The 24527-nt window shown below is 41.7% G+C and overlaps 1 protein-coding gene across 2 annotated transcripts in view; it reads left to right on the top strand.

Moving 5' to 3' along the window:
* The window catches only part of SLC35F1 (solute carrier family 35 member F1), a 404399-nt gene that overhangs the window by 341041 nt on the left and 38831 nt on the right, over positions 1–24527 (top strand). For both annotated transcript variants that reach the window (XM_021089044.1, XM_021089050.1), the window contains exons 4-5: positions 14082–14241; positions 21969–22125. In XM_021089044.1, coding sequence (XP_020944703.1) covers positions 14082–14241; positions 21969–22125 — 317 coding nt within the window. The remainder of the gene's footprint in view (positions 1–14081; positions 14242–21968; positions 22126–24527) is intronic.

The raw sequence follows: 24527 nt of genomic DNA, 5'->3' as shown, positions 1-24527 counted from the left end.
GAAAGAATTAACAAAATACTTAAGGGACCATACTGTGTACCTAGCACCATCTCAGCCGCAACAGATAACACTGAGGGCAAGAGAGGAAAACTCCTTTTGTCCTGGAACAGATGTGTTTTAGCATAAAAAGTACAAAGATCAGTGGGAAACCCTGAGGGAGCACCTAATCCCTACTGAGGGAGTCAGAGAGGGCTTCCTGGAGGAAGAATTGTCCAGACTGAACTCTGAAAGATAAGACCGAGTGGGCCAAGGAAGGGATCCTGAGAGAGAATGGACATGAGAACTTCAGGCAGGGAGGTTGGCATATACAAAGAAATGAGTCAAGAAAGACCATGGCACATTGAAGAACTAAAAATACTTCAGCATGGAGTTTGAAGAACACAGTCAAAGAAAAGAATGAAAGGGTCGCTGGTGTAAGATCACAGAGGGATATATAAGCCACATCAGGGAATTTGGGTTTAACCCCTAGGATTGCAGGACAGAGGTGGGCCAGCAGGTAAGAGTGCCAGCAGGAGGAGAGGGTGTCAGGCCCTGTGCCCACCACCTGCCGAGTAAGGAAGGACTGAAATGTCTCTGCTTGGGTCAGGAAATCAGGCACCAGGAGGTGTCTTTGAGTGATTTTGATGGTATCTGGGGAATAGAACCCAGATTGCACTGAGTTAAGGGATTGAATAGACATTGAAGAGATGGAGACTGTGGCTGAATGCAACTCTTAGCAAGAAGTTTGGCAGGGAGTTCCCATCGTGGTGCAGTGGTTAATGAATCTGACTAGAAACCATGAGGTTGAAGGTTTGATCCCTGGCCTTGATCAGTGGGTTAGGGATCCGGCGCTGCCATGAGATGTGGTGTAGGTCGCAGACGTGGCTCAGGTCCTGCATTGCTGTGGCTCTGGCGTAGGCTGGTGGCTACAGCTCTGATCGGACCCCTAGCCTGGGAACCTCCATATAACACGGGAGCAGCCCTGGAAAAGGCAAAAAGACAAAAAAAAAAAAGAAGAAGAAGAAGAAGTTTGGCAGGAAAGGAAGTAAGATTTGAGTGAGCAGACATAGAGAGCAGACTTGTGATTGCCAGGGGAGAGGGAAGTGGGATGGAATGGGAGTTTGGGGTTTGCGGAATGCCAACTCTTGTGTTTAGAGCATATACGCAATGAGGTCCTTTGGTCTAGCACCAGGAACTGTGTTCAGTCTCATAGGATAGACCATGATGGAGATAGTATGAGAAGGGGAACGTGTATGTTTGTGGGACTAGGTTGCTTTGCTGTGCAGCAGAAATTGGTACAACATTGTAAAGAGTCAGGTGAGAGCCAAAGGGTGGCATGTGTAGAATTTGGAAATGAGAGCGCTAAGGACTGAACCTCAAATATACCTACGATGAGGGACAAAAAGAGCAAAATGAGTCCAGAGAGAGACAGACGGAAGGGCTAGAGAGCTAAGAGCAAAGAGTGACAGAAGAAGAGAAGGGAATTCAAGGACCAGTGGTTAATAATGCCAAATGCTGCGGAAAGGTTTAGTCAGAAGTGTCCATGCAATGTAGTTTCAGTCATTAAGGCAAAGGGAGTTGTCTGTATTGAGGCGGCTTGAGGAATCAGTGGGACCAAGATACCAGAAGCAGACTGTAGATTAATTTTTCAGGAAGCCCAGCTGTGACTAGGGAAACATAAATTACTACAGAGCAATTCGGTATCAAGTGAGATTGGAGCATATCTATATAGTGAAGGAAAACAGCCAGCAGAGAGGGAGGTACAGGGGCTGCTGGAGCAAGGCACCCAGGGGGCAGGAGGGCAGGGTCCCAAATAATAGAGGATAGCATCTCCTCCAGTATCAAGCAAGTCCTTAGGGAAAGACACTGGCTGAGACCTGGAGGAAAAGACACGTGTATTCATTGACAGCTGTCCGCTTGAACCTAGATGTAGCATTTTGGTCACACTCAGCTCCTGTGGCAATGCTAAGCATGCAGTAGGTATTCAATAAACACTTGCTGACTGAAGAAATAAATGACAGGTAGAAGATGATGAAAATCCGATTTTGCCTTCCTTTAATAAAACCTGAAATAGTTGAGACTTAGAGATAGACCTCAAAAGGTACAAGATGTTTTCCTCTAGTTTTTAAAATTGTTTGTGTTGTTTGAATCCTGGGAGGAATCACAAGAATGCAAAATTAATGTAAAATTAATATTTTATCATAAAACATTCATTTCCTTCAATATGTGTTTTGAAACGTGTACTTTCTTGGATGTTATTGTTAATTTCTTATGTTCATGGATTCCATAAATAAGAAATACAGGTTAGTAGTGCTTGGATGACTTAAGGCAACCATTTCTCCAAAAACTTTCAAGATACGCAGTATCAGAGACCCATCACTAAAAAGAAAGGATTCAGATTTTCTCATACACGTCTTCTTATACCTTTCACCTTCTTTAGTATAAAAAAATGCAGACAAGCAGTGACGATTTTTTCAGTATTCTCTGAGTCTGCCCTCTCTCCAAGAGTGCGCTCAGTGTAAGAGAGAGCGCAAAAGACCCCTAGATTGAGTTGAGGCTGATCCAGCCTAGGCCACTGCTGTTAAAGCTGGATCCTACTAAGTGAAGTAAGTCAGGAAAAAGACAAATACCATATGATATCAGTTACATCTGAAATCTAATATATGGCACAAATGAACCTGTCTACAGAGAAGGAAAAAACTCATGGATGTGGAGAACAGACTGTGGTTGCCTAGAGGGAGGAGGAATTAGTGGGATGGACTGGGAGTTCGGGTTAGTAGATGCAAACTATTACATTTGGAATGGATAAGCAATGAGATTCTGATATTTAGCACAGGGAACTCTATGTGATCTCTTGTGGTGGAACATGATGGAGGATAATGTGAGAAAAAAGAAGGTATATGGGTGTATAGCTGGGTCACTGTGCAGAAGAAATTGACAGAACATTGTAAATCAACTATAGTAAAAATTTTGTTAAAAAATAAAAATAAAACTGGATCCTAGATACTTTCTACTGCACCTGGCCCTTGTGTAAGGAGAATGGCAGGCCTGGGATCATAACCTGGCTCTGTCTCTACTGTATGGCTTCAAGGAAGTTATCTGTTAGCTTCAGCACACCTTTTTCTCATCTGTACAATGGGGAAAATAAGAACCTAGCATTTCACCTGAGCTATGGTAAACACTCAGTAAATGTTACGTCCTTGCTTCCTACTTTTGGAATCTAGTATTCTGATAATCGGAGCTTATTTTTAAACCTGATTAACGCTCCAGTGATGCTCACCCAATAGGAATTTGTTCTCTGGGATGCTCTGCTCTCACCCAAGGCAGATTTCCCTGCAGCAGAACTAGGGAGCCTGTGTCTTCCTAATTATCTGTATCTTCTGGTGGTCACCTGTATTTCTAGGTCCTTGTCCCAGATTTTCAGTCCATGGTATGTCTTTCTTTTTGTCCTTAAGAGCTGAAGCCAAAAAGTGAAGATAATATATTTAACAACTAGGAAGTTCCGATGAAGTGGCACATATAAAATTCACACATTTGAATCTTTATCTGTAGAAATAAGAAAGATAGTTTGGTGAAAATCTTTCTCTAAATTCTGAAAATAGGTCATTTCCTGGAAAAATGGCTGTCATATAGTCATCATAATGACACATTTTATTAGTTTGGATCTCTTGGGCAGCATGATGGAAACATGGCTTAATCCAATATGAACATTTTAAGACAGTAAAACCTAAACATTAAATCCTAAGGTATGGGGTTGGGAGGTGGTGAGGGAGGAGTTGAGGTATTACGAATACAATAGCCCTGAGGAAAAAAAAAAACCTGGAGGGTGAGAGGGCCGGGTGTCTACTAAAAAGTCTGTTCCAGATGAAAGATACTGCCCTCTGGAATTATACTCCTGGTTGGGTTTTCAAATACCTCTGGGATGGCTGCGTATTGAGGCCACTGAATTAAAACAGTTCTTGATTGTGTGTGAATGTACACTTCCCAAATTACATTCCACCCTCTTCAGCTGGACCGTCAGCCAAAAGAGGACTTCTGTTGTGTCTGTGTTACTGAAGTTTGTCTTTTTTAAGATCCTTCCCTGTTAACGATTCAGTTTTACTCACCGGAGATGAATTTATAATATATAGCACTTTTAGAAACACAGGAGAATTGCCAATTAGAAGCAGAGGAAGGAAAAGAGGGAAACATTCTCTTTCCTGGAATCACCTACCAGTTGCCTCAGGTTTAGCCTCTGACAGCTGGGTGGGGAGAGGGGAGCTGGAGCCCTGTGAACAGCCAGAGGGGAGCGTTAATGAGGAGCTGAGGGCAGGGCGGAGGAGTCTCTTTGGGGCAGAGAGAATTAGAGAGATGTGATCACCTCCTCATTAAGCTCTCCCGGAATGAGAGAGAGCAGTTGGATAGCTGAGGTGGGGTGGGGGGGTTGGTTTTGTTTTAATTTTTTTTACAAACCATCCACTTCCCTAGAGAAAGACTGAGCTGACTCATAGCTTTTTTTTTTTTTTTTTTTTTTTTTTTAGCACTCTCTTGACAGGTGTTGTTTTATATATTTTGCAAGTAGTATGTGCTCAAGAGAGGAGATGTGGAAACCACAGGGAATTGGGGTGGTGGGGTTGTATAGAGAGAACATAGAGGGACTTTTCTGTTCTCCCCCATGATACTCCCCCAGGCCAGGGATCAATCCCCTTCTAAGGCCGGGAGACTGGAAAAAACTATTCCTCTCTTTCCAATTCTTCCTCTTCCTTTATCCAAAGGGGAAATGGCTAATCAGTATCCAGGAGGGGACTTTACCACAGACTGTTTTCAGAGTGTTTCATTTCTGCCTGCTTTATGGATTGGTAAGAACTGTCCTTTGCTGGAGGGATACTTCAAACAGGGTCAAAGCTTGAGGCACATTTACCTCAGTATATCTGCCTAAAGAAGTTTAGGCTAAGTTAAAGTTGATGTGGGAGATAAGAGGCAACACTGCCTCTGTGAGCCAAACCTAAAGTTAATCCGGGGGGTGGGGGGATCCTCATTTTCTTTTGGTTCCTTGGGTCTTTTTGGTTCACCGTGTGAGATTGTCAATATTCAACCAGTTTGACCTACAAAAATGGCCACTCCAAATGGATCAAGCTATTATTTTCTGCCAGAGAGAATCCAGAGGAGAGGAGAAATAACCACAAATATCCAACATTAAAGAAGAAAACAAAAAGATAAAAATAAAAACAAAAAACAAAAAAAAAGAGAAGAAAACAGTATATGGAGAATTGAGACCCAAAAGACAGCCTCTAAATATTAACATTTTTATCAGAGTTAAAACTTAACACTATTCTCAGCTTTTCTGAGGATTTTTAAGGGTTATAATTTGAAGATAAAGAACATGCCTTGCTGAGTTTTTAAGTCTGTATGTATAAAATGGAGATTTCCTGAACTACCTATTTTATTTTATTTTATTTTATTTTTATTTTTAGGATGCACCTGCAGCATATGGAAGTTTCCAGGCTAGGGGTCACCCTGTCTGCAACCTATACCACAGCTCACGGCAACGCTGGATCCTTAACCCAGTGAGCTAGGCCAGGGATCACACTCAAATCGTCATGGACCCTAGTCGGGTTTGTTACTGCTGAACCATGACAGGAATTCCTGAAATACTTATTTTAAATTTGCAGAGCAGTTCTCCCATCTTAGTTACCTAGATTTCCTGTCATCTTCATCCAAGTTACAAAGCATGGAGACTTATAACTCAGAAACATAAAATACCATGATAGGTTAACTTTATGATGTTCTGATGTTTCTCTTCATTTGTTTTGTCTTGGGTTTTTTTGTGAATTAAAATAACTCTTTGAAAGGGGTGAAATCTGAGTGACAGATTTGATCTTTTAGAAGAAATCACTTCCTTAGAAGAAGGAAAAAAATTAGAAAACAATTTCTTTGGCCACACCTGTGGCATGTGGAAGTTCCCAGGCCAGGAATCAAACCCAAGTCACAGCAGTGACCTGAGCCACTGCAGTGACAATGCTGGATCCTTAACCCACTGCACCACAAAGGAACTCCAAACGTTAGACATTTAAAAAAAGATGATGTGCAAATTGGTAGGAGTATACTAGGACGGAACACTCATATTGGTCTAAGACAAATATCCACTAACTTCCTGGGGGATAAAATTGGTAGTATGCTTCAAGAGTTTTTTAAAAATGTATACTCCTTAACCCTGTAACTTCAGCCCAGGAATCTAACCTAAGGAAATATTCAGAGAGATGGGCAGAGATTTATGTACAAGTGTGTTCTTTGAAGTATCATTTATAATTCTAAAGAACTGAGGACAAATAAAATGTTTAAAAATACAAAAATGATTAAAAACAATACTTTATAAAAATGTTGACAAATACTTTAAAAATGAGCAAAGAACTTAAATAGACATTTTTTCAAAGAAAATAGGAAAATGGCCAATAAGTATATTAAAAGATGTTTAATATCATTAGTCATTAAAGAAATGCAAATCGGGAGTTCCCGTCGTGGCGCAGTGGTTAACGAATCCGACTAGGAACCATGAGGTTGCAGGTTCGATCCCTGCCCTTGCTCAGTGGGTTAACGATCCAGCGTTGCCGTGAGCTGTGGTGTAGGTTGCAGATGTGGCCCGGATCTCGCGTTGCTGTGGCTCTGGCGTAGGCCGGTGGCTATAGCTCTGATTCAACCCCTAGCCTGGGAACCTCCATATGCCGCAGGAGCGGCCCAAGAAATAGCAAAAAAAAAAAAGACAAAAAAAAAAAAAAAAGAAATGCAAATCAAAAATCATAATGAACTACCACCTTACACCTACTAGGATGGCTTACATCAAAAAGACAGATAATAACAAATATTGACAAGGATTTGGAGAAATTATAACACTGGTACCTTGCCAGTAGGATTGTAATGTGTGTGCTTGTGATGTGGCCACTTTAGAAAATACTTTGGCAGTTCCTCAAAATATTAGAGTTATTCTATAAACCAGCAATATTATATGACCCAACAATTCCACTTCTCAGTATCTTCCCTCCCAAAATGAAACTATATATGCCCCACAAAAGCTTGTTTGTAAGTGTTCATTGCAGTATTATTCAAAATAGCCAGAACGTAGAAACCATTGAAAGGTCTATTGACTGAGGAATGGAGAAGGAAAATGTGGTATATCCACGCAGTGAAATACTATTCAGTAATAAAAAGAAGTGAGGTATTTATGTACCTCAAACCATCACGATTGATGATGAACCATGAAAACATTCTGCAAATTGAAAGAAGCCAGTCACAAAAGACCATATATTGTATGATTCAGTTTATAGGGAATATCCACAATAGGTAAATACATAGAGCCAGTAGATTAGTGGTTACCACAAGCTGTGGGTAGGGAGGAATGCAGAGTGACTGCTACTGAGTATGGGGGATTGCTTTTGACGTGGGGAAAATGTTTTAAAATTAGATACTGGCGATGACCCTGCCACTCTTAGAAACACTAAGCACTTCTTAATTGTCTACTTGAAGAGGATTAATTTGATGGTACGTGAATTATGTATTTTAAAAATAAGCATGACAAATTGTTTATAATCTAGGTTTAGGATTTAAAACATAAAAAAGGGGAGGTTATTATCCAGTGTGTGAGCTTATTTTTAATGTGTGATCTCAATTTCTTTATCCCCAAATTGGAAGGAAATATATCAAAATCTTAGTAGTAGTTATTTAAGATTACTGTGATGAAAGATGATTATTTTCTTCATTAAATGTTTCTGTACTTTTAACATTTTATACAAAGAAATATATTGAAAACAAGCATGTGTTTGGGCATACAGATGTATGCATATATATCTAAAGAGTGTTGTTTCGAATAAAGGAGTTTCTATATGCTGATGAATTTTCAAATCCAAGGACAAATGTAGGAGACAGTTGGATCATTTTGCAATAAGCACAGTTTTAGGAACTAAGTCTAATAACACAGAATAAAACCAGTGCCAGAGGAGGTCTCCAGTCTAGATGTTTTGTTGCCAGTTATTAACTCTATAAAGGCAAGACAGAGATAGAGATTGGGAGAGAGAAAGAGGAGATGTGGTAATCCAATGTTAAAGATGATATTGACAGTTATTCTGTGGAATCACACCAAAGGTGAAGTTGTTGGGCTTTGGTGGTTATGAAATATGCCACGGGGACCAGATTTATATGGTTTTCCTTATTTAATCAAGTTGCATCAAATTTGAGGATCACCTAAGCACAACTGCATTTAACTAGAAACACCTTATAAATGCAGTGATGGTGACTGTGCAGTGAAATCTAGGTTAAGTCAGAGATGATGTATCATCACAATCATCCAAGTGCTAGTTGGCTTCAACCAGCCAAGTGGATATTGTGACTTTCAGAGTTCTACCGTTTAAGTTATACTCACAAAGACTTTACAGGGACATAGACACATACCCACTAAATATACTCATAGATTAAAGGCATAAGTAAATATCCACTAAAATTGAAGGGACAAAATTCATATTTTGTTCAAGAAATAAGTTAAATAAAGCTAGTGGAATGGCAGGTGAGGAAGCCATAGATAGGAGCAGCAGAATTAGAGAAAGGGGACATTCCACCAGGCTGTGCTAAATCCCAGGCTCTGAATCAGCCAGTGCAGGACAGACAGATGGAGACCCTTTGCTGTTCTCAGGAAACTCATAATAATGGAAGGAGAGATTGCTCCGTTCATTTCTCTATTCAGTTTCTGTTGCAAGGCCTCTTTCTGTGGCACATCCAGGCTCTGTGAAAAGGTGGGTAAAATCGCCCCTGCACCCACCTGAGGGCTTACAGGACAGAAACACAAATCGCTGATCACGGCCAAGTGTGCCTGGTGCCCCATGGGCTGCTGTCGGGGCACAGAGCCAGTCTGTTTACATCAATGTGCACAGAAATTGTTTATAATAAGAGTTCCTCTAGAATAAGCACCAAAATAAGTATAGCCCTTACTCCACAGGAAGTTGGGGGTGGGGGGTGGGGGAGAGGGTGGTTGGAGCTGTCAGCTGTGGGTGGGTGGGCTCAGGGCCACTGAGCTCTCAGGCTGTGGGATCGGGTCTGGGCTGACTGGTTACTGGGTGGGCTGCAGCATGGGACTTCCCACTATGATGGAGAGATCCTGAACAGAGCTTGAGGGGGCTCGACAGGGAAACTTGAGAAGAAGGCAAGGCCTCCATTGGGGGGGAGAGGGCTAGGAATTTCCACCTAGAGCCTCCTGGGGGTGGTGGAAGCCACACTGACTCTGGGCAGGGGTGAGGCAGGAGCACCTCTGAGCCAGCCAGCTTCTGCTGTCTGCTTGCCCTGGCCAGTTGCTCTCACCCCACTGAAGCCAGGTGTTCCCCTCGGGGGGTCCCAGCCTCTAGTGGAGTTTCCAAGGGGAGACTCTCAGCATGTAGCTGCTCTTGAACTGGGCCTTTCTGAGCATCCTAGACTAGAGTCAACTCAGGGGGACCAAAAGCTTAGAAAGATCCCTGTGAAACCAGTATACGATTGGGGATGTCCACCAACTATAAGTAGACTTGGCAGTCTGCGAATATAGATTTCACTGACACACAAAAATGTGTCATCTCCAAGAGACTGTCTACTCCCCGGAGAGTGTAGTGACCAAGTTAGGAGAGGGGAGGGACTTCTGAGCAAGCCCATGTTCAGAAGCATGGGTCTCAGATAACAGATTGGGGTGTCCTGGGGAGTGTTGCTAAATGGCAGCAGCATAGAGTGGATGTTAGCAGGAAGGGAGGTGTGTGTGTGTGTGTGTGTAAGAGAAAGCATAACCAAGTGTGGTTAAAGAGTGCAAAGAAAGGTCCAGTGAAGCGATTGGCAGAAGCCGAAAAGAGGGAGAGAGAGCAAAAAACTAAATAATACTGTAACTCTCCTATATATACTTACACATTGTTATTTGGTATTGACTATCTTCTGTTGTTCTAAAAGCAATGTCAGCAAAGATATTTTTTAAAATTATTGAAATAAATTCTGGAAGATGCACTTGAACTCTGATCTAGGAATCCAGGAACTGTTTTAACCTGGATTATAACTTGCTTGGCTCTTGGACCCTTAGTTTCCTTGTCTATAAAATCGGTACAGTCGTAACCCCTTAAAGGTTTATTATGAGGAGTAAGTAAAAATAACATAAGTATTTCGCAAGCTATAAATATAAACTTAACACAATCTACTGTAAATGATATTTAAAACTACAAAGTTCAAATAATAATCCTGGTGTTCTCATGATGACTTCAGAGAAATTGCCCCAGCTATTGAGCAGGGTATGCCTCGGTGCCTCCATAAATAAAATCAGACAACTTGGGATCAGAGACCTCGCTGGCAGGTATCATCTGAGGATTAATGACATAGAAGAGTAAACTAGCTTAAATCTTTAGAGGGAAAAGATGCTATGTAAATCTAAGGGGTAATGAACATTTTTCTTTCCAAAGTTCTTCATGTTCTTGAAGATTTTTCAGAATATAAGATGATTATGAAATAGTATTCGTTTGTTTATTTTTTGGTATTGCTATTATTTCCTTTTGGACATAGAAATGTATGCAAAGAAAATTAAGTCTGTTAAACACGTTAATGACAGAATCAGAAAGGTTTTTGGTTCATTTTCTGCTTTAACAGTCCAGGTCGTGGGCATTTATTACAATGCCGCTCTCTTTTATTACTCTAACAACCACTCGGCTAAGGAATTAAGTTACCAGAAAACTTATTAGAAAATTATTTTTCCAGTTTGGCTTATGCTATGTGACTACAGAAGGAAAGCTGGAGCCAAAAATTGCTTAAAAAATAATATCCTGTTTACTAATAGCAATTCCCAAATGGTTTCCTTTGTCTGTAGTTACAGGTTACAGACAGCAGTTCCTGTCATTGACCTTCATTAAAATATGAGTCAAAAAAAAATCAGGACAGGACTGCTGCTGATACCAACAGTTTGAGTGACCTTGAGCACATCACTGCACCTCTTGAAACTTCTGAATCCTCAGTTTTTAAATAAAGGGCTCCGTGATTCTAAACTTGGGAGATACTGCCACCGAGGGACACTTGTACATGTAGAAGAGCGTTTATTTTGGGTGGTCAGGGCCCAGCAATGCTAAATGCCCTGCAGAGAGCATGGGACAGTCCTGCAAAAAGGAAGAATTCCGCCCCCCCCCCCCAGTGCTAGTAGCAGCCTGGATTTCTCTATTGTCCCTTCTGACAGTCAATGACACCAAGTGCCTGTCCATTCTTTGATTTATTTCATCACCCATTATTGATTCCCTACTGCATGCTGGGTGCCAGGCTTCCCAGCTGAAGCGTCCCAGAAACCCTGGCTTGTGTTATAATAGCTTTCTTTCCCTTCTCTTCTTTCTAAAAGTCCTCCTTACCCATAGACCTACTGACACTCACAAATAAGGGTTTTTTCAGCTCGGCCCATTAAGGGAACAGATCCCAGGTCTCATCACGTGCTTTAGGGTTTCTAATGACACTGAGAACCAGAAAAGCTCACTGCAGCCCTCCTCAAAGATTGGATAATGGCCTGGTTTGCCTTCAACAATTCAGGAATGGAGGCCTTCAGCTTCACTGACCGAGGGCTTCCGGCCAGATAATGACATCTTAACTGTGGAACATGTAGCTGAATATTTTAACTGTTGATTCAGTCATTTCTAATCATTAAAACAAAACACCAACCGTTTTATGCCCTGTGAAGGGTTTTCACTGGCAAACTCAAATTTCCTAATATACTTTAATGGCATTTGAGGCCAGTTGTCAAACCTGCCTTAGAGCATTTTACCCCAACAAGAAGGATCATGAGCTTGCTAATTAACTGTGCAGTGAGTGAACGAATGCTGTAGTGCCTACCAGCCATCACCCCTTCACTCAGCCCCTTCAGGAGTGCTGTGACCTCTGGGATCTGCCCCCAGCCCATCAGGGTGTTACTCAGCATTATATTTCCTGGTAACTTGGGGACAGCTCAATATTCTGAGCTTGTGAACAGCTTGTTTCAGGTTGCAGAGAAGACCGAGGCACAGAGAAGCATGAGGGTCTGTCCAGGTCACAGAAAGTCTTTGGTAGAGGGGATTCTAATCTTTTTGTTGACTATACCAAAAAGCCGTTCTGATGGTCAGGGATGCTTTGAAAATACACGAACGTGTTTCAGCCTGTAGTGAATCTTGGAGACTCCGTTTGGATGTTACTGGTTATTAAATATCCTTATAAGGATTTGTCAGGTACTTTGATTGGGTATTTCTCATGAGCCCAGCAGGACTCTGGGTGCTGGAATATAGTCCTGCTCTCATGGACCTCCAGACATTATGCTAATAATTCCATATTAATTAAAGTATTGTAGTTGACACTATAAAGGAGAGGAAGGAAGTCGTCAACTAGGACCTGACCTAGCCTGGGGACCCTAGAGGCTTTCTTCGGGAGGCAGTGTGTAAGTGCAGCTCTGAAGAAGACGGCAGGACTTCAAGAAATGGTTGGAGCGTTCCAGAAAGAGAGGGATGTACAAATGGAGACCCTGAGGCAGGAAGGAAGGGCTTGTTCCAGGTGGGAGAGAATGCTAGTTCGCTTTAGGTGGCAGAAGTGGCGTGAGTAGATTTAAGAGGTGTTTAGTCCTGCTGTATAGCATTAGAAACTATGTCTGGCCACTTAGGGTGGAGCATGATAATGTGAGAAAAAAGAATGTATACATGTATGTGTGAATGGGTCACCTTGCTGTGCAGCAGAAAATTGACAGAACACTGTAAATCAGCTATAATGGAAAAAATAAAAATCATTATTAAAAAATAAAAAAATTTTTTTAATTTAAAAAAAGAGGTGTTTAGAAGGTGAACTGGCAGACGTTGGTGATCAGTAGGATATAGACAATAGCATGAAAGAGTGTTAGAGACCCTCCCTGGATCTTGTTACTGCGTGGCAGGGCCGCTTGTTTGCGATTCTAGCAGAGGAGCTGTACTGGGCAATGGGACGAGATCACCGGTTTCTCATTTCTACACGGAGTCTGACGTCCTGGGGACCATCTGTGTATCTAGTAGGGACCCTGCCTCTCATGGAGTGTCCAGAGATCACTGCATCTTACCAGGGGGTGGTAGAGACAACCATTTCTGTGGAGTCCAGAGCATGTGTTTGGAAGCAAGGTTATAGACTGGCATTGAGGCCCTCAGAACTGACAAAGTGCTTTTACATGTATTATCTCCGAGCTCTTTGGAGAAAGTAGCAGTTATTCATGATACTAACAGAAAGTTCCTGAGTTTGCAGCTTGCCCAAGGTCACACTGCTCTAAATAAGGATCTAATAGTCAAAACCAGGTCCCCTGGCCCTTAGCACGGGGGTCTGCTCATTTCATGGCATTATCTCAGCGCATGATGGGAGCAAATTCTCCATCATCTCTTGGGGCTTCAAAGTCAGATGCAGTCTCACTATTTGTGCAAAATATATAAGAAATGAAATCAAAGATTTTTTAGTACTCTCTTCATCTTTTTCTCTCTCCATTTCCCCCCACTCTTTTCTGATGCAGTATTTTAAAAGTATTTGTGAACTTTTGAGACTCATAATTGTATTTATATTTAGAGCAGTTTTTCCTTTTATGGGTGAAATTTCAAAGACAGATTTAAGTGACTTTCACTGAAGTGGGGAAAAATTATGTTCAACCTTTATCTAAATTCTTATAACTTATAAAATATTATAAGCCCTCTCCCCAGGCACCTCCCATTCCCAGATCAACTCCTGAAGTGCAGGGACACCTAAAATGGCTTTATTCCCCTGAGTGTCCCTGTGGAGTTGGCCATGGTGCTGAGGAGGATGGAGACTGAGTTGCCCAACACCTGAGGGGCAGGAGAATCTTCACTGCCAGCCTGGCTTATTGATTTGGCTTCTCCCCTTTTCTTCAAGGCCTGAGGATATTTAAGTAAAGTTGATGTGCATTTGTGTGTGTGTGTGTGTCTGTGTGTGTCTGTGTGTCTGTGTGTGTCTGTGTGTGTTTTCACCGCATCAGTTCTGGGTCTACCCAAAAAATCAGATTTAGGGAAACATGTCCTTCCTACAAAGTGAAGTTATTTTGCTAACAGTTTCCATTGTGTGGAAAGTCCCCCTCTGAACTGCCTGTTGTTTATTTTCATCCCTCTCCACAGCTCCTGGACTGTTTTGTGATCCCGGTGGTGATTTTGCTGTCCTGGTTCTTCCTGCTGATCCGGTACAAGGCTGTGCATTTCATAGGCATCGTCGTCTGCATCCTGGGAATGGGCTGCATGGCGGGCGCGGACGTGCTAGTAGGAAGGCATCAGGGAGCAGGTGGGTGTGTTCACAGGGTCACTTGCCTCTGGGAGTGAGACCAGGGCATGGGATGTTTGTGTTCGTGGTGGAAACAAGGGACCTGGGCTTCCTAGTGTCTGTGTCTTACTCATGTTTGTTCCCCCACACCTGGAACAGTGGCACATAGGAGGTGCTTAATCCAGTTTCCTGAGTGAATAAAGGAAGCAAACTATAGCTTTTATGCCCATTCTACAGGAATTCAGAAACATTCAGACTGTGTAGAAAGCTGAGAGTCAGGACCCACTTGGAGGATATGCTGGAGGCTGAATCTTCCTGATGCAGACCCGCTGGTTAGACGTGGTGGCGGTGGGTTAGTCCACTCCTGAGCCCCAGGGACCTGTCCCACCCCCACCCACCATCTCCTCTCCCAAGTCAGAGCAGGACTGAGCTCTCAGACTACTGGGTGGAAGTGGATGTATTAGCCTAAGAGTGGATATTTAAACTTTGAAGACTAGATAAGAGGACTCGAGATTTTTATGCAGGGGAGCTAAGTTCGGTCTCCTCATGCATGGTTTTTGTTGGTTTATTTATTTAGGTGGAGGGTTTTCGGTAGCAGTCATAGGTAATTACGTGGTAGACCTACACAGTAAAGGCTCAAGGCTTACTCATCAAATTGCTGTGAATCTTCTGGGGAGTCCTGATCCAGAGTGGTTTCCAAAGGATTACTTTTATGGCCACGCCCACAGCATATGGAAGTTCCCAGGCCAGGGATTCAATCCAAGTCTTAACTGTGACCCGAGCTGCTGCAGTTGGATTATTAACCTACTGCACCACAGTGGGAACTCCTCCAGAAGATCACTTTTAAAGCATTGTAATTCTTTAAAATGTACCCAGAATCCATGAGCTACACAAGGTTTCAGGGGGCAGGAAAAAAATATGACATTCTTTGCTACATCGAGGATAGAAAGTAGACAATCTTCTATAGTTTTGGAATTGCCTTTTCTTCTAGGGAATTAGAGATAAGTTAAAATTGGGGCATTTCTCTATGAGACTAGGTCATAGGAAGTACTTGAAATGAATGTCATTTATGTTTTTAAGTTGCGCCATAGAAGTTTATGGCTGAAAGATTTTGTACGGTTCCTTTGTATTTGACACACAAAAATGCCAAGACATGGGGAAGCCAAGTGAGTTGCCCAAGGTCACAGAGCTGAGACCAGACCCAAGGCTCCTGACCTCCTAGGCAGGCTTCCTTCCCTCTCCCATGTTGCTGGGAGCTGAAAAGACAGCACAGAGCAAGAGAGAGAGACAGCCTCTGCCCTCTCCAAAAGCTGTCTGCACAACGTAATCAGTTCCCGCCTCAACAGAGGAACTGAAAATACATACTCCAGCTTTTCCCAGGTTCTCTTCTATGAAATAGTGGTTCCATGGGATATGGATAGATGTCACACACAAAAATAGTTTTTTTGTTTTGTTTTGTTTGCTTTTCAGGGCTGCACCTGTGACAAGTGGAAGTAGGGCTAGGGGTCAAACCAGAGCCGCAACTGAGGCCTACACCACAGCCATGGCAACACGGGACCTGAGCCACATGTGTGACCTATACCATAGCTCAGGCAACATGGGATCCTTTATGCACTGAGCAAGGCCAGGGATGGAACCGCCAACCTCATGGACACCAGTCAGGTTCATAACCCGCTGAGCCACAACAGGAACTCCTGAAAAACTAGTTTTATGCTCAATACCCATTATAATCCTAATACAGAGTATCTCTTTGGACCAATTAGACCAAATTTGTGTCTGATATAATCTGGCCAGTTGTTATAAAGTCACAATTTAATTACACTTTGTCAGTTTAGCTTGAACAGTGTAAACACAGACTAAGCTGCATCTGCTCTTATTTATGAGACTTTTGCTGCTGAACCCCAGCCATTCACCCTGGCCATCATTTTAGATCCATAGTCAAAGAACACAGTTGTAGTGATAAAACTAAGCATTTGGGAGTTCCTGTTGTGGCACAGCGGAAATTAATCCGACTAGGAACAATGAGGTTGTGGGTTCGATCCCTGGCCTCGCTCAGTGGGTTAAGGATACGAGTTGCTGTGAACTGTGGTGTAGGTTGCAGATGCGGCTCAGATCTGATGTTGCTGTGGCTGTGGCATAGGCCGGCAGCTGTAGCTACAGTTAGACTCCTAGACTGGGAACGTCCATATGGCACAGACACGGCTTTAAAAAAAAAAAAAAAAAGAGAGAACTAAGCATTTATGCCCAGAATGTTAAACTAACTTAATTACTTTCACTACGTTGTATTCACTAGTCCTATAAAAAAGTTTGTTTGTTTTTATTTCAAATGAAGCATTAGGAAGGGAGTACTAGTGCTATAAGAAAAGGTCCGTTTGAGAGTCAAAAGGGGTCATTTTTAAAAACAATGCAGGGTCTCTGAAACATGCTGGAGTGTGTTTTGTTTCTACGTGTGACTTTGTTTTAGCCCCACAGCATCCCTCCTGTTGTGACTTATGAGGTGCCAGTGTTAACAGAAGGAAATTGTCTCATTGTTGAGCACCTTCCATGCTCAAGTAATCCGCCCAAGTCTGTGGCATGATGTTCTGAGGGCAGCCCAAATTAGGATCCAGAGGCTCATTTTACAAAATATGCTTTATGTCTACAAGGATATTAAATTAGGCAGCACTTTAAGCTACTGTATAAAAGGTTCTGAAAAAAAGAAAACAGCACACTGGTTTTGAGGACAATATAATCCCAGTGTGCATCACCATCAAAAATGTTCCATTTGTGGAGTTCCCGTCATGGCGCAGTGGTTAACGAATCCGACTAGGAACCATGAGGTTGCGGGTTCGGTCCCTGCCCTTGCTCAGTGGGTTAACGATCCGGCGTTGCCGTGAGCTGTGGTGTAGGTTGCAGACGCGGCTCGGATCCTGAGTTGCTGTGGCTCTGGCGTAGGCCAGTGGCTACAGCTCCGATTGGACCCCTAGCCTGGGAACCTCCATATGCCGCGGGAGCGGCCCAAGAAATAGCAACAACAACAACAACAACAAAAAAAAAAAAAAAAAAAAAAAGTTCCATTTGTTATCACTCTTACCATAGAGTTGATTCACCTGTATTAATTAGCCAGGGATAGAACTTGTCTAAAATCCTTCAGGCACTCACCATAAATTTCATCAGGCATTCAACTCAATATCAGATGTCATCACCATATCAGGAGTTTTTCATACAAAAAGAGGATGACTGACTCGGTCCATTTTTTTTCTTTTCTTTTTATGGCCACACTCACCGCATATGGAAATTCCCGGGCTAGGGGTCAGATCAGAGCTGCAGCTGCAGACCTACGCCACAGCCACAGCAATACCAATCCAAGCCATGTCTGCAACCTTTGCTGCAGCTCAAGGCAATGCCAGATCCTTAACCCACTGAGTGAAGCCAGGGATTGAACCTGCATCCTTATGGAGACAAGTCAAGTTCTTAACTGGCTAAGCCACAAAGAGAATTCCTGACTTGGTCCTTTTTATATTGCCTGGTCCACGGTTCTCCTTAGCTTGGGATTTTGAGAATTCTGTCCCCTGGGATTTTGAGAATTCTGTCCCCAAGCACATTCATATCAGCCATGGGAAATTTGCCTTGGGGCCTGGGGAGAGGTCTACAAAGTGGGATGGACCCAACACTTGCGTTCCAGTTCTGTGCTGGTCTCAGGAACAGCTGATCATCCACTACAGATGCTCGCCTGAAAAGACATGCCTGTTCCAAGTTTGTCAGTGAAAATCGGTGGGCCTAGTATGTGCAGTCTCTGCTACCTGCCTCCAGCGTTATAGTCCTCCTCCAAAAAACTGGCTCTGCATTTACTGATGCTTCGGGAAAAGACATGTCATAAAGTGGTTCCTGAGAATGTGGTTGATGTTGGAGGGTGTAAAAATGACCTAGGAAGGCCAAAGAGAGTTCTCCATGACATTTCTACCTTCCTCTGTAAATTTGTGGGTATAAAAAGGAAAGTTAGAAAGTAATAGGATTAAGATAAAATTCAATTGAAGTAGATCCTAAATATGTAGAATGTTTCATAAAATGTATTTTTTGCTCTTCAAAATATCCTTTCTCCATAGTACATTTATTGCATTTTGTAGTTCATGTATCAAAGATGTTAGATAACCATAATGACATTTTTTCCTTATTATGAGACATAATTTTATATTTACTTCAAAAGAGAAAATATTTTCAAAGTGCGAGATAATTAGTCATAATCCAAAAAAAAGTGACAATTTTTATTGGTGCCAGGCACTTTCCTGTGCATCATCTGATTTAATCCTCCTAATTATGCATAGAAAGTATTTTTATTCTCCTTTTTGCAGCTGAAGAAATCAAGGCTCAGGAAAGATAAGAAACTTGTGTAAGGGCACACCAATACTAAATGATGTGTCCTAGATGTGAAATCTTTCTGCTACACCACTTAATATCTATTTTTTTTCCATAATTATGACTCTTACAAAAAACGTACTGTTGTTTATTTGTAGTAAATTAAGATGACTGACTACCCCAAACTGTCCAGACTGGAGGGGTTTCCCCAGATGCAGGACTTACTCTGCTAAAATGCAGACAGTCCCAGGGAAACATAGTAGTTGGTCGTATTTAAAACTCAAAGATTTTCAGCATGATAGGCTTGCATTCATAAATTGCATGAATAGTCTTTCAACACTCTAGAATACTATAATTCATCATTTATTCTTCAAATAATGATAAGTCGTGATTTTAAAGAATCTTCCCTCTTCTCCTCCCACAACCACTCAAACACAAATATCCCTCCAAACATGGTGTTTCTAGTACTTAATCAAAAAATCTCATAAGGAAAATCAATTCTTGCAAAGCAATTATGGCTGGGTTGATTAGAACCAAGAAGCAATCCAAAATGAAAGATGGCCAAACAGACAGGTGGTGATTCAAAGGGAAGGATTGATTCACTCTTTGTAACCACCATTTACTGTACACTTAATAAGTGCCAGATGACATGCTCAGCATCTTACGTTATTTTGCATTTTTAAATATTACTGACATTACTTTATGGTATCCTCACTGTAACCTCATTTTAAAAAAGAAAACAAGTCAGAAAGACTCTATAGCTTGCCCAATGTTCAGCAACTAATAAGTGACCAAGATGCAATTAGAACCTTCATCTACCTGAATTGAAAGATGTCACTACTCAGAATCTTTACCATGGGATGGATTGAGATGTCGTCCATCAGCTTAACACATTTAAATATTTACTGAGAACTTATCATGTACCAGGATCCATGCGAGGAACCACGCAGCATAGAAAGCCAAGTAAGTCACAGTCTAAGACCCTCAACCCTACTGTGTAAGAGAACGGGGAGAACGGGAAGATGCACAAGTTAACAGATAACAATGTGGAGCAGAGGGCAGGGGTTACTGAGTACAGCTACGATGATGTGAAACTCAGAGGAGAGGAAGAAGCCCCTGGGTTGAGTGGACTTCTCATCATTTTGAATGTGTCCATTTATCCCCAGTTTGCAAAACTTTATCACTCACTGCGGTTTCATCCATCCATACATGACAGATTTGGTAGATATAATTTTCTCCATGAACATTACAGAGAAACTAGCTCTACCATGTCAGGTGTTTATTGCATCCATAGGGCATGAAACATGGAGTAATATGTTGTAATTTCCAGTTAACGAGATAGAAATTGTAGGTATTAGTCCTAGTATTTTCCTATTAGTCCTAGCACTTTCTTCTATTTATATCAAACACTTCATTATATAATATGGTTGGATAAAATCATGTCTTGGTTAATTGCATTTAATCATCTAAAATTTCATACATGCTATATGTATATATATCATTTTCATACCATTTACCAGTTTTAATAAATGATATTTAATCTTTTTGTCACTAATAAAAGGAAATACCTCTAACTTACACAAAATTGTCTTATTATTATTAACACAATAGTAATAATAATATCACTACATTGGTGAAAATTCAAAGTACTGGGAGTAGATTCCATATAATCAAAGGGCAGTTAACAGACTAGGCCGTAACAGTACAGATATGGAGTGTGAAAAAGATTGATGAGACTGCTCATTGAAACAGCGTGGCCTCTTTTTAGGACTTTTAAAAGATGGACTGATGTTTCCCTAATTCCTATTAAAATATTTCATTATAATGTAACTTTCCTGAATCCATTCATATAAAATTAATTTCATTAGCCAAGAATTCTATCAAGCAGCACTTCCATACTTCACTAATACTACAATAATTGACCTTCATACTAATGGCCCCATGTCACCACAAGATCCTGAAAGGGCTCCTTATTGAAAAGTAACTGAATCATGTTCATTATAATTTTATAATCTTGGTAATGGATCCTTTTTATTATATAGCTTATTCTTCAAATGAACTCCTGAAAATTAGAAGTTTTGTCGTGATTTTCTAGTTGACACATAAAAAAGATTAATCAGGTTGTTCTGGAACTGCAATCTTAATTTCCCCAGAAATCACTCCCAGGGATATTCCGTGAAGTCTGGTTTCTCATGGGAAGCTCATCACGTTCTTGGGTCACCTGCTCCCCATGATCCCAGGGAGGGCGCCCAGCCCTCGCAGATCTAGGATCTCAGCTTCATTCCCTTGAGGGTGATTCCAGCAAGCTCTCCTGCCTGGCAGGAAATCCTCTTTCTCTCTCCAGGCCTTACCAGGGGTGAGAAGTTGTCTTAGAAAAAGTGATATTTAGAGTAAATATATTTCCAAGGGTGACTACAGAGGCATGAGTGGAAAGGTCTTTCCCCAAACTCAGCCCAGATTCTTTTATGTGAAACCTCTTCCTAAAAATGCACAGTGCCCCCAGCTGTACAGTGAGAATCTGGTTCTGCAGTGTTAGGTTGTTCCAGCTAATCTGGGACACCAAGGCTACTCTAAGGTGAGTCTGTTCCTTAGAATCATGCTGGAGAGAAGACCCTTCCCATCCCGCACGTCTTCTGCCCCAGAGCTGCATGTCTCCAAGTCCCTATGAGCCAACTACACAGGACAAACCTGGAGGCTACTTGGGTGCAATGCCACCACGAGGCTGCTGTTTTCTACTCTCCTTCTCTGGCTTCTGGAGTGGAGAGAGTTTGCTTAATTATGGAGACTAGCCCGGTACATAATTTATGAGAGATTGGAAATAAACCAAAACTGACCAAAATTGAGTTTAGAACAATTTGGTATTTTTTTAATGAAAGAAGAAAAATATTAATGTGATGATGTATTACATATATTTTCACTCTTACGTTACTTACTTTAGGGGAGTTGAAAATTTCAATCCACGAACGTATATATAATGTGTGACTGGGTCACTTTGCTGTATAGTAGAAATTGACAGAACACTGTAAACCAACTATAATGGAAAAAATAAAAATCATTAAAAATGAGAAAAATACATTTAACTTTTAGAAATAAAGAAAAAGAAAATTTCAATCCCTAATCCCTTTCATGTGGACAGAAGACATGGGATGTTGTGGAGAGGAGGAGATCTAGAAGAAACCGATCCCCTTCTGAGCTCAAGAAGACGTCTGGTTAGGTAGACACGGGCACCCTTTTTTATGTCACAACAGATCTGGAGCGCACATAAACAGACTCTGCTAAATCTCGGTTGGCAAAAAACAGAACTTCTATAAAAATGTCAGGATAGAATAGGCAGAGGAAGATGATTTTGCTGGTGCCAAATTCTTGTTAGGAAAATTTTAATGAGGCTTCCTCTGTTTTTTTTTGGTCCCTAGGGGAAAATAAGCTGGTGGGGGACCTTCTGGTCTTAGGAGGAGCCACGCTCTATGGCATCTCGAACGTCTGGGAAGAGTACATCATCCGAACCCTGAGCCGAGTGGAATTCCTGGGAATGATTGGACTCTTTGGGGCATTTTTCAGTGGAATTCAATTGTGAGTAAAAATAACAAGAAATCCAGACAGTCGATACTCTTAGAGCTTATTCTTACAGTTTTCTTTTTTCATCTGGGGTATGCTTGCTCACTTTATTTTATAAAAATCAGAGCTGGAAACATGTCACCAACCTCCCACATGAAATCTGAGAACTCAATATCTTTATTAGTAAATTCCTTCCAAACTAAACAACTTTAAAATACATTTATTTAATGGACTTCAAAGATAATTTACAAGAAGTACATTAATTCTCCCAAACCGGCCAATGAAAAAGAAACAGAAAAACTAAGTGTAAATGTCATGATTTGATGCACTTCCAAAAGGGGCATTCTGTTTACTAGTGACAAGTAGTAAACTAGTTTTACTAGCAACCACCTCTAGAAAACTTATAGTTTAAATTTGTCCTTTTATAAATTTTCTCCTTTATTGCCCATGGATTGGCGCAAATGAATCATATTTCAAATTCATCTAAAAAATTCAGTGTTTCCATCTTCCTTAAATGGGCGAAGATACAACACAGGCATTCACTAACCATCAAAAAGTCAGAAACACCAGTTTTGGAATAATTCTGGCATCAGAGCATATGTCATCACTGACTAGTGCCCCAGAAGTTGTTGTGAGAATAAGTGTCAAACAAAGCATAATTTTACAACAAAAGACAATGCATTTTGGTTTCACAGAAGAGATTAAGAATAACCTCCAGTCTGGAGTTCCCGTCGTGGCGCAGTGGAAACAAATCCGACTAGGATCCATGAGGTTGCGGGTTTGATCCCTGGCCTCCCTCAGTGGGTTTCAGGATCTGGCATTGCCATGTGCTGTGGTGTGGGTCACAGACACGGCTCGGATCTGGGGTTGCTGTGGCTCTGGCATAGGCTGGTGACTACAGCTCCCATTAAACCCCTAGCCTGTGAACCTCCATATGTCGTGGGTGCGGCCCTAAGAGCCCCCCCCCCCAAAAGAATAACCTCCAGCCTAATTTCACCAAATCCCTCTCTGCAAAGCAGGTAATCGAGATTTTACCCAAATCACTTTCTGCAAAGCAAGTACTTTGTAAATTGTATTAAGTCAGTGTCTGAAATTATTTATAGAAGGTATTTTGGCATCACATAAAACATGTTTTGCAAATAGGCTGTTTCCAAGAATCCTCCAAATTTTAGTATCCTACAATACAGGTGAAAAACAGCATACCAAGCAAGGCAAGGATTTGGGAAGATTCTCTAGGAAAGATTTATTTTTTGGTTTATTTTGAAAGCATCATGGCTTTTTTTTTTTTTTTGCTTTTTAGAGATGCATTTGCAGCATATGGAAGCTCCCTGGTTAGGGGTTGATTTGGAGCTACAGCTGCTAGCCTACACCACAGCCACAGCAATGCAGGATCTGAGCTGTGTCTGCAACCTATACCCAGCTTATGGCAATGCCGGATACTTAACCAGGAGCGAGGCCAGGCAGGGATCAAACCCGCATACTCATGGATACCAGTCTGATTCTGTTCCACTGCACCACAAAGGGAACTCCATGATGGCATTTTAAATTTCCTAAATTTGGCACTTCAGCTTTGTGGAGGAAAAGAAATTGCCTAGTTCAACTGCTCATAACCAACAGTTCGTAGATGGATGGCTCCTTTTATGGATTATTATTCTTGAATCCAAAAAAATATCTTCAGAGATCGAGCACTCACTTGCTGCAGTTACAGTGTATTAGAGCTGAGGCAGTCCTTCAGAGACACTGTCAAAATAGTGAATGTGGCTTAGGGTGTTTGGCAAATGGGGCACATGAAGGTGCATCAGAGTGATGCTGTGAAGCCATGCCACCCTCCCCTCCTGGTCTTCTTCCAGAACAGTGGTTCTCAGAGCATAGTTCTCTGACCAGTGACACTGGTACCACATGAGAACTTGTCAGAAACACACCTCCATGGGCCCCACCAGATCTACTGAATCAGGCTCTCCAGGGATGGGACCCAGGGAACTGTTTTAACTGGCTCTCCAGGGAGCATTTTTGTACATTTAAGTTTGGGGACCACTGCCCTGGAGAGTGCTCAATCTGAAAAATGATTAAAACTGCAAGCATGGGAATTTTCTGAAGCTAGCCATTTCCTTTTTAGAAAGCATCTAAGCAAGAAGAGGCAGGGGCTAGAGGCAGGCTGTTCAGGTGAGGAGACAGTGAAGGTTTGTGCCCTACCGTGGCCACTGGCTCACATTCACCCTGCTGGCCATGCCTAACAGGATCCTTCAGTGATGAACTGCTAGATTAAACTTGTTTCTGCATGATCCAAATTTATTTATTTGTTTGTTTGTTTGGTTTTGTTTATTTATTGTCTTTTTTAGGGCCACATCGTGGCGTATGGAAGTTCCTAGGCTAGGGGGTCAAATCGGAGCGGTAGCTGCCAGCCTACTCCACAGCCA

The sequence above is a fragment of the Sus scrofa genome, chromosome 1, assembly GCF_000003025.6.
Source record: "Sus scrofa isolate TJ Tabasco breed Duroc chromosome 1, Sscrofa11.1, whole genome shotgun sequence".
In the NCBI taxonomy this organism is placed as follows: Eukaryota; Metazoa; Chordata; class Mammalia; order Artiodactyla; family Suidae; genus Sus; species Sus scrofa.
This window is presented reverse-complemented; position numbering and strand designations above follow the sequence as displayed.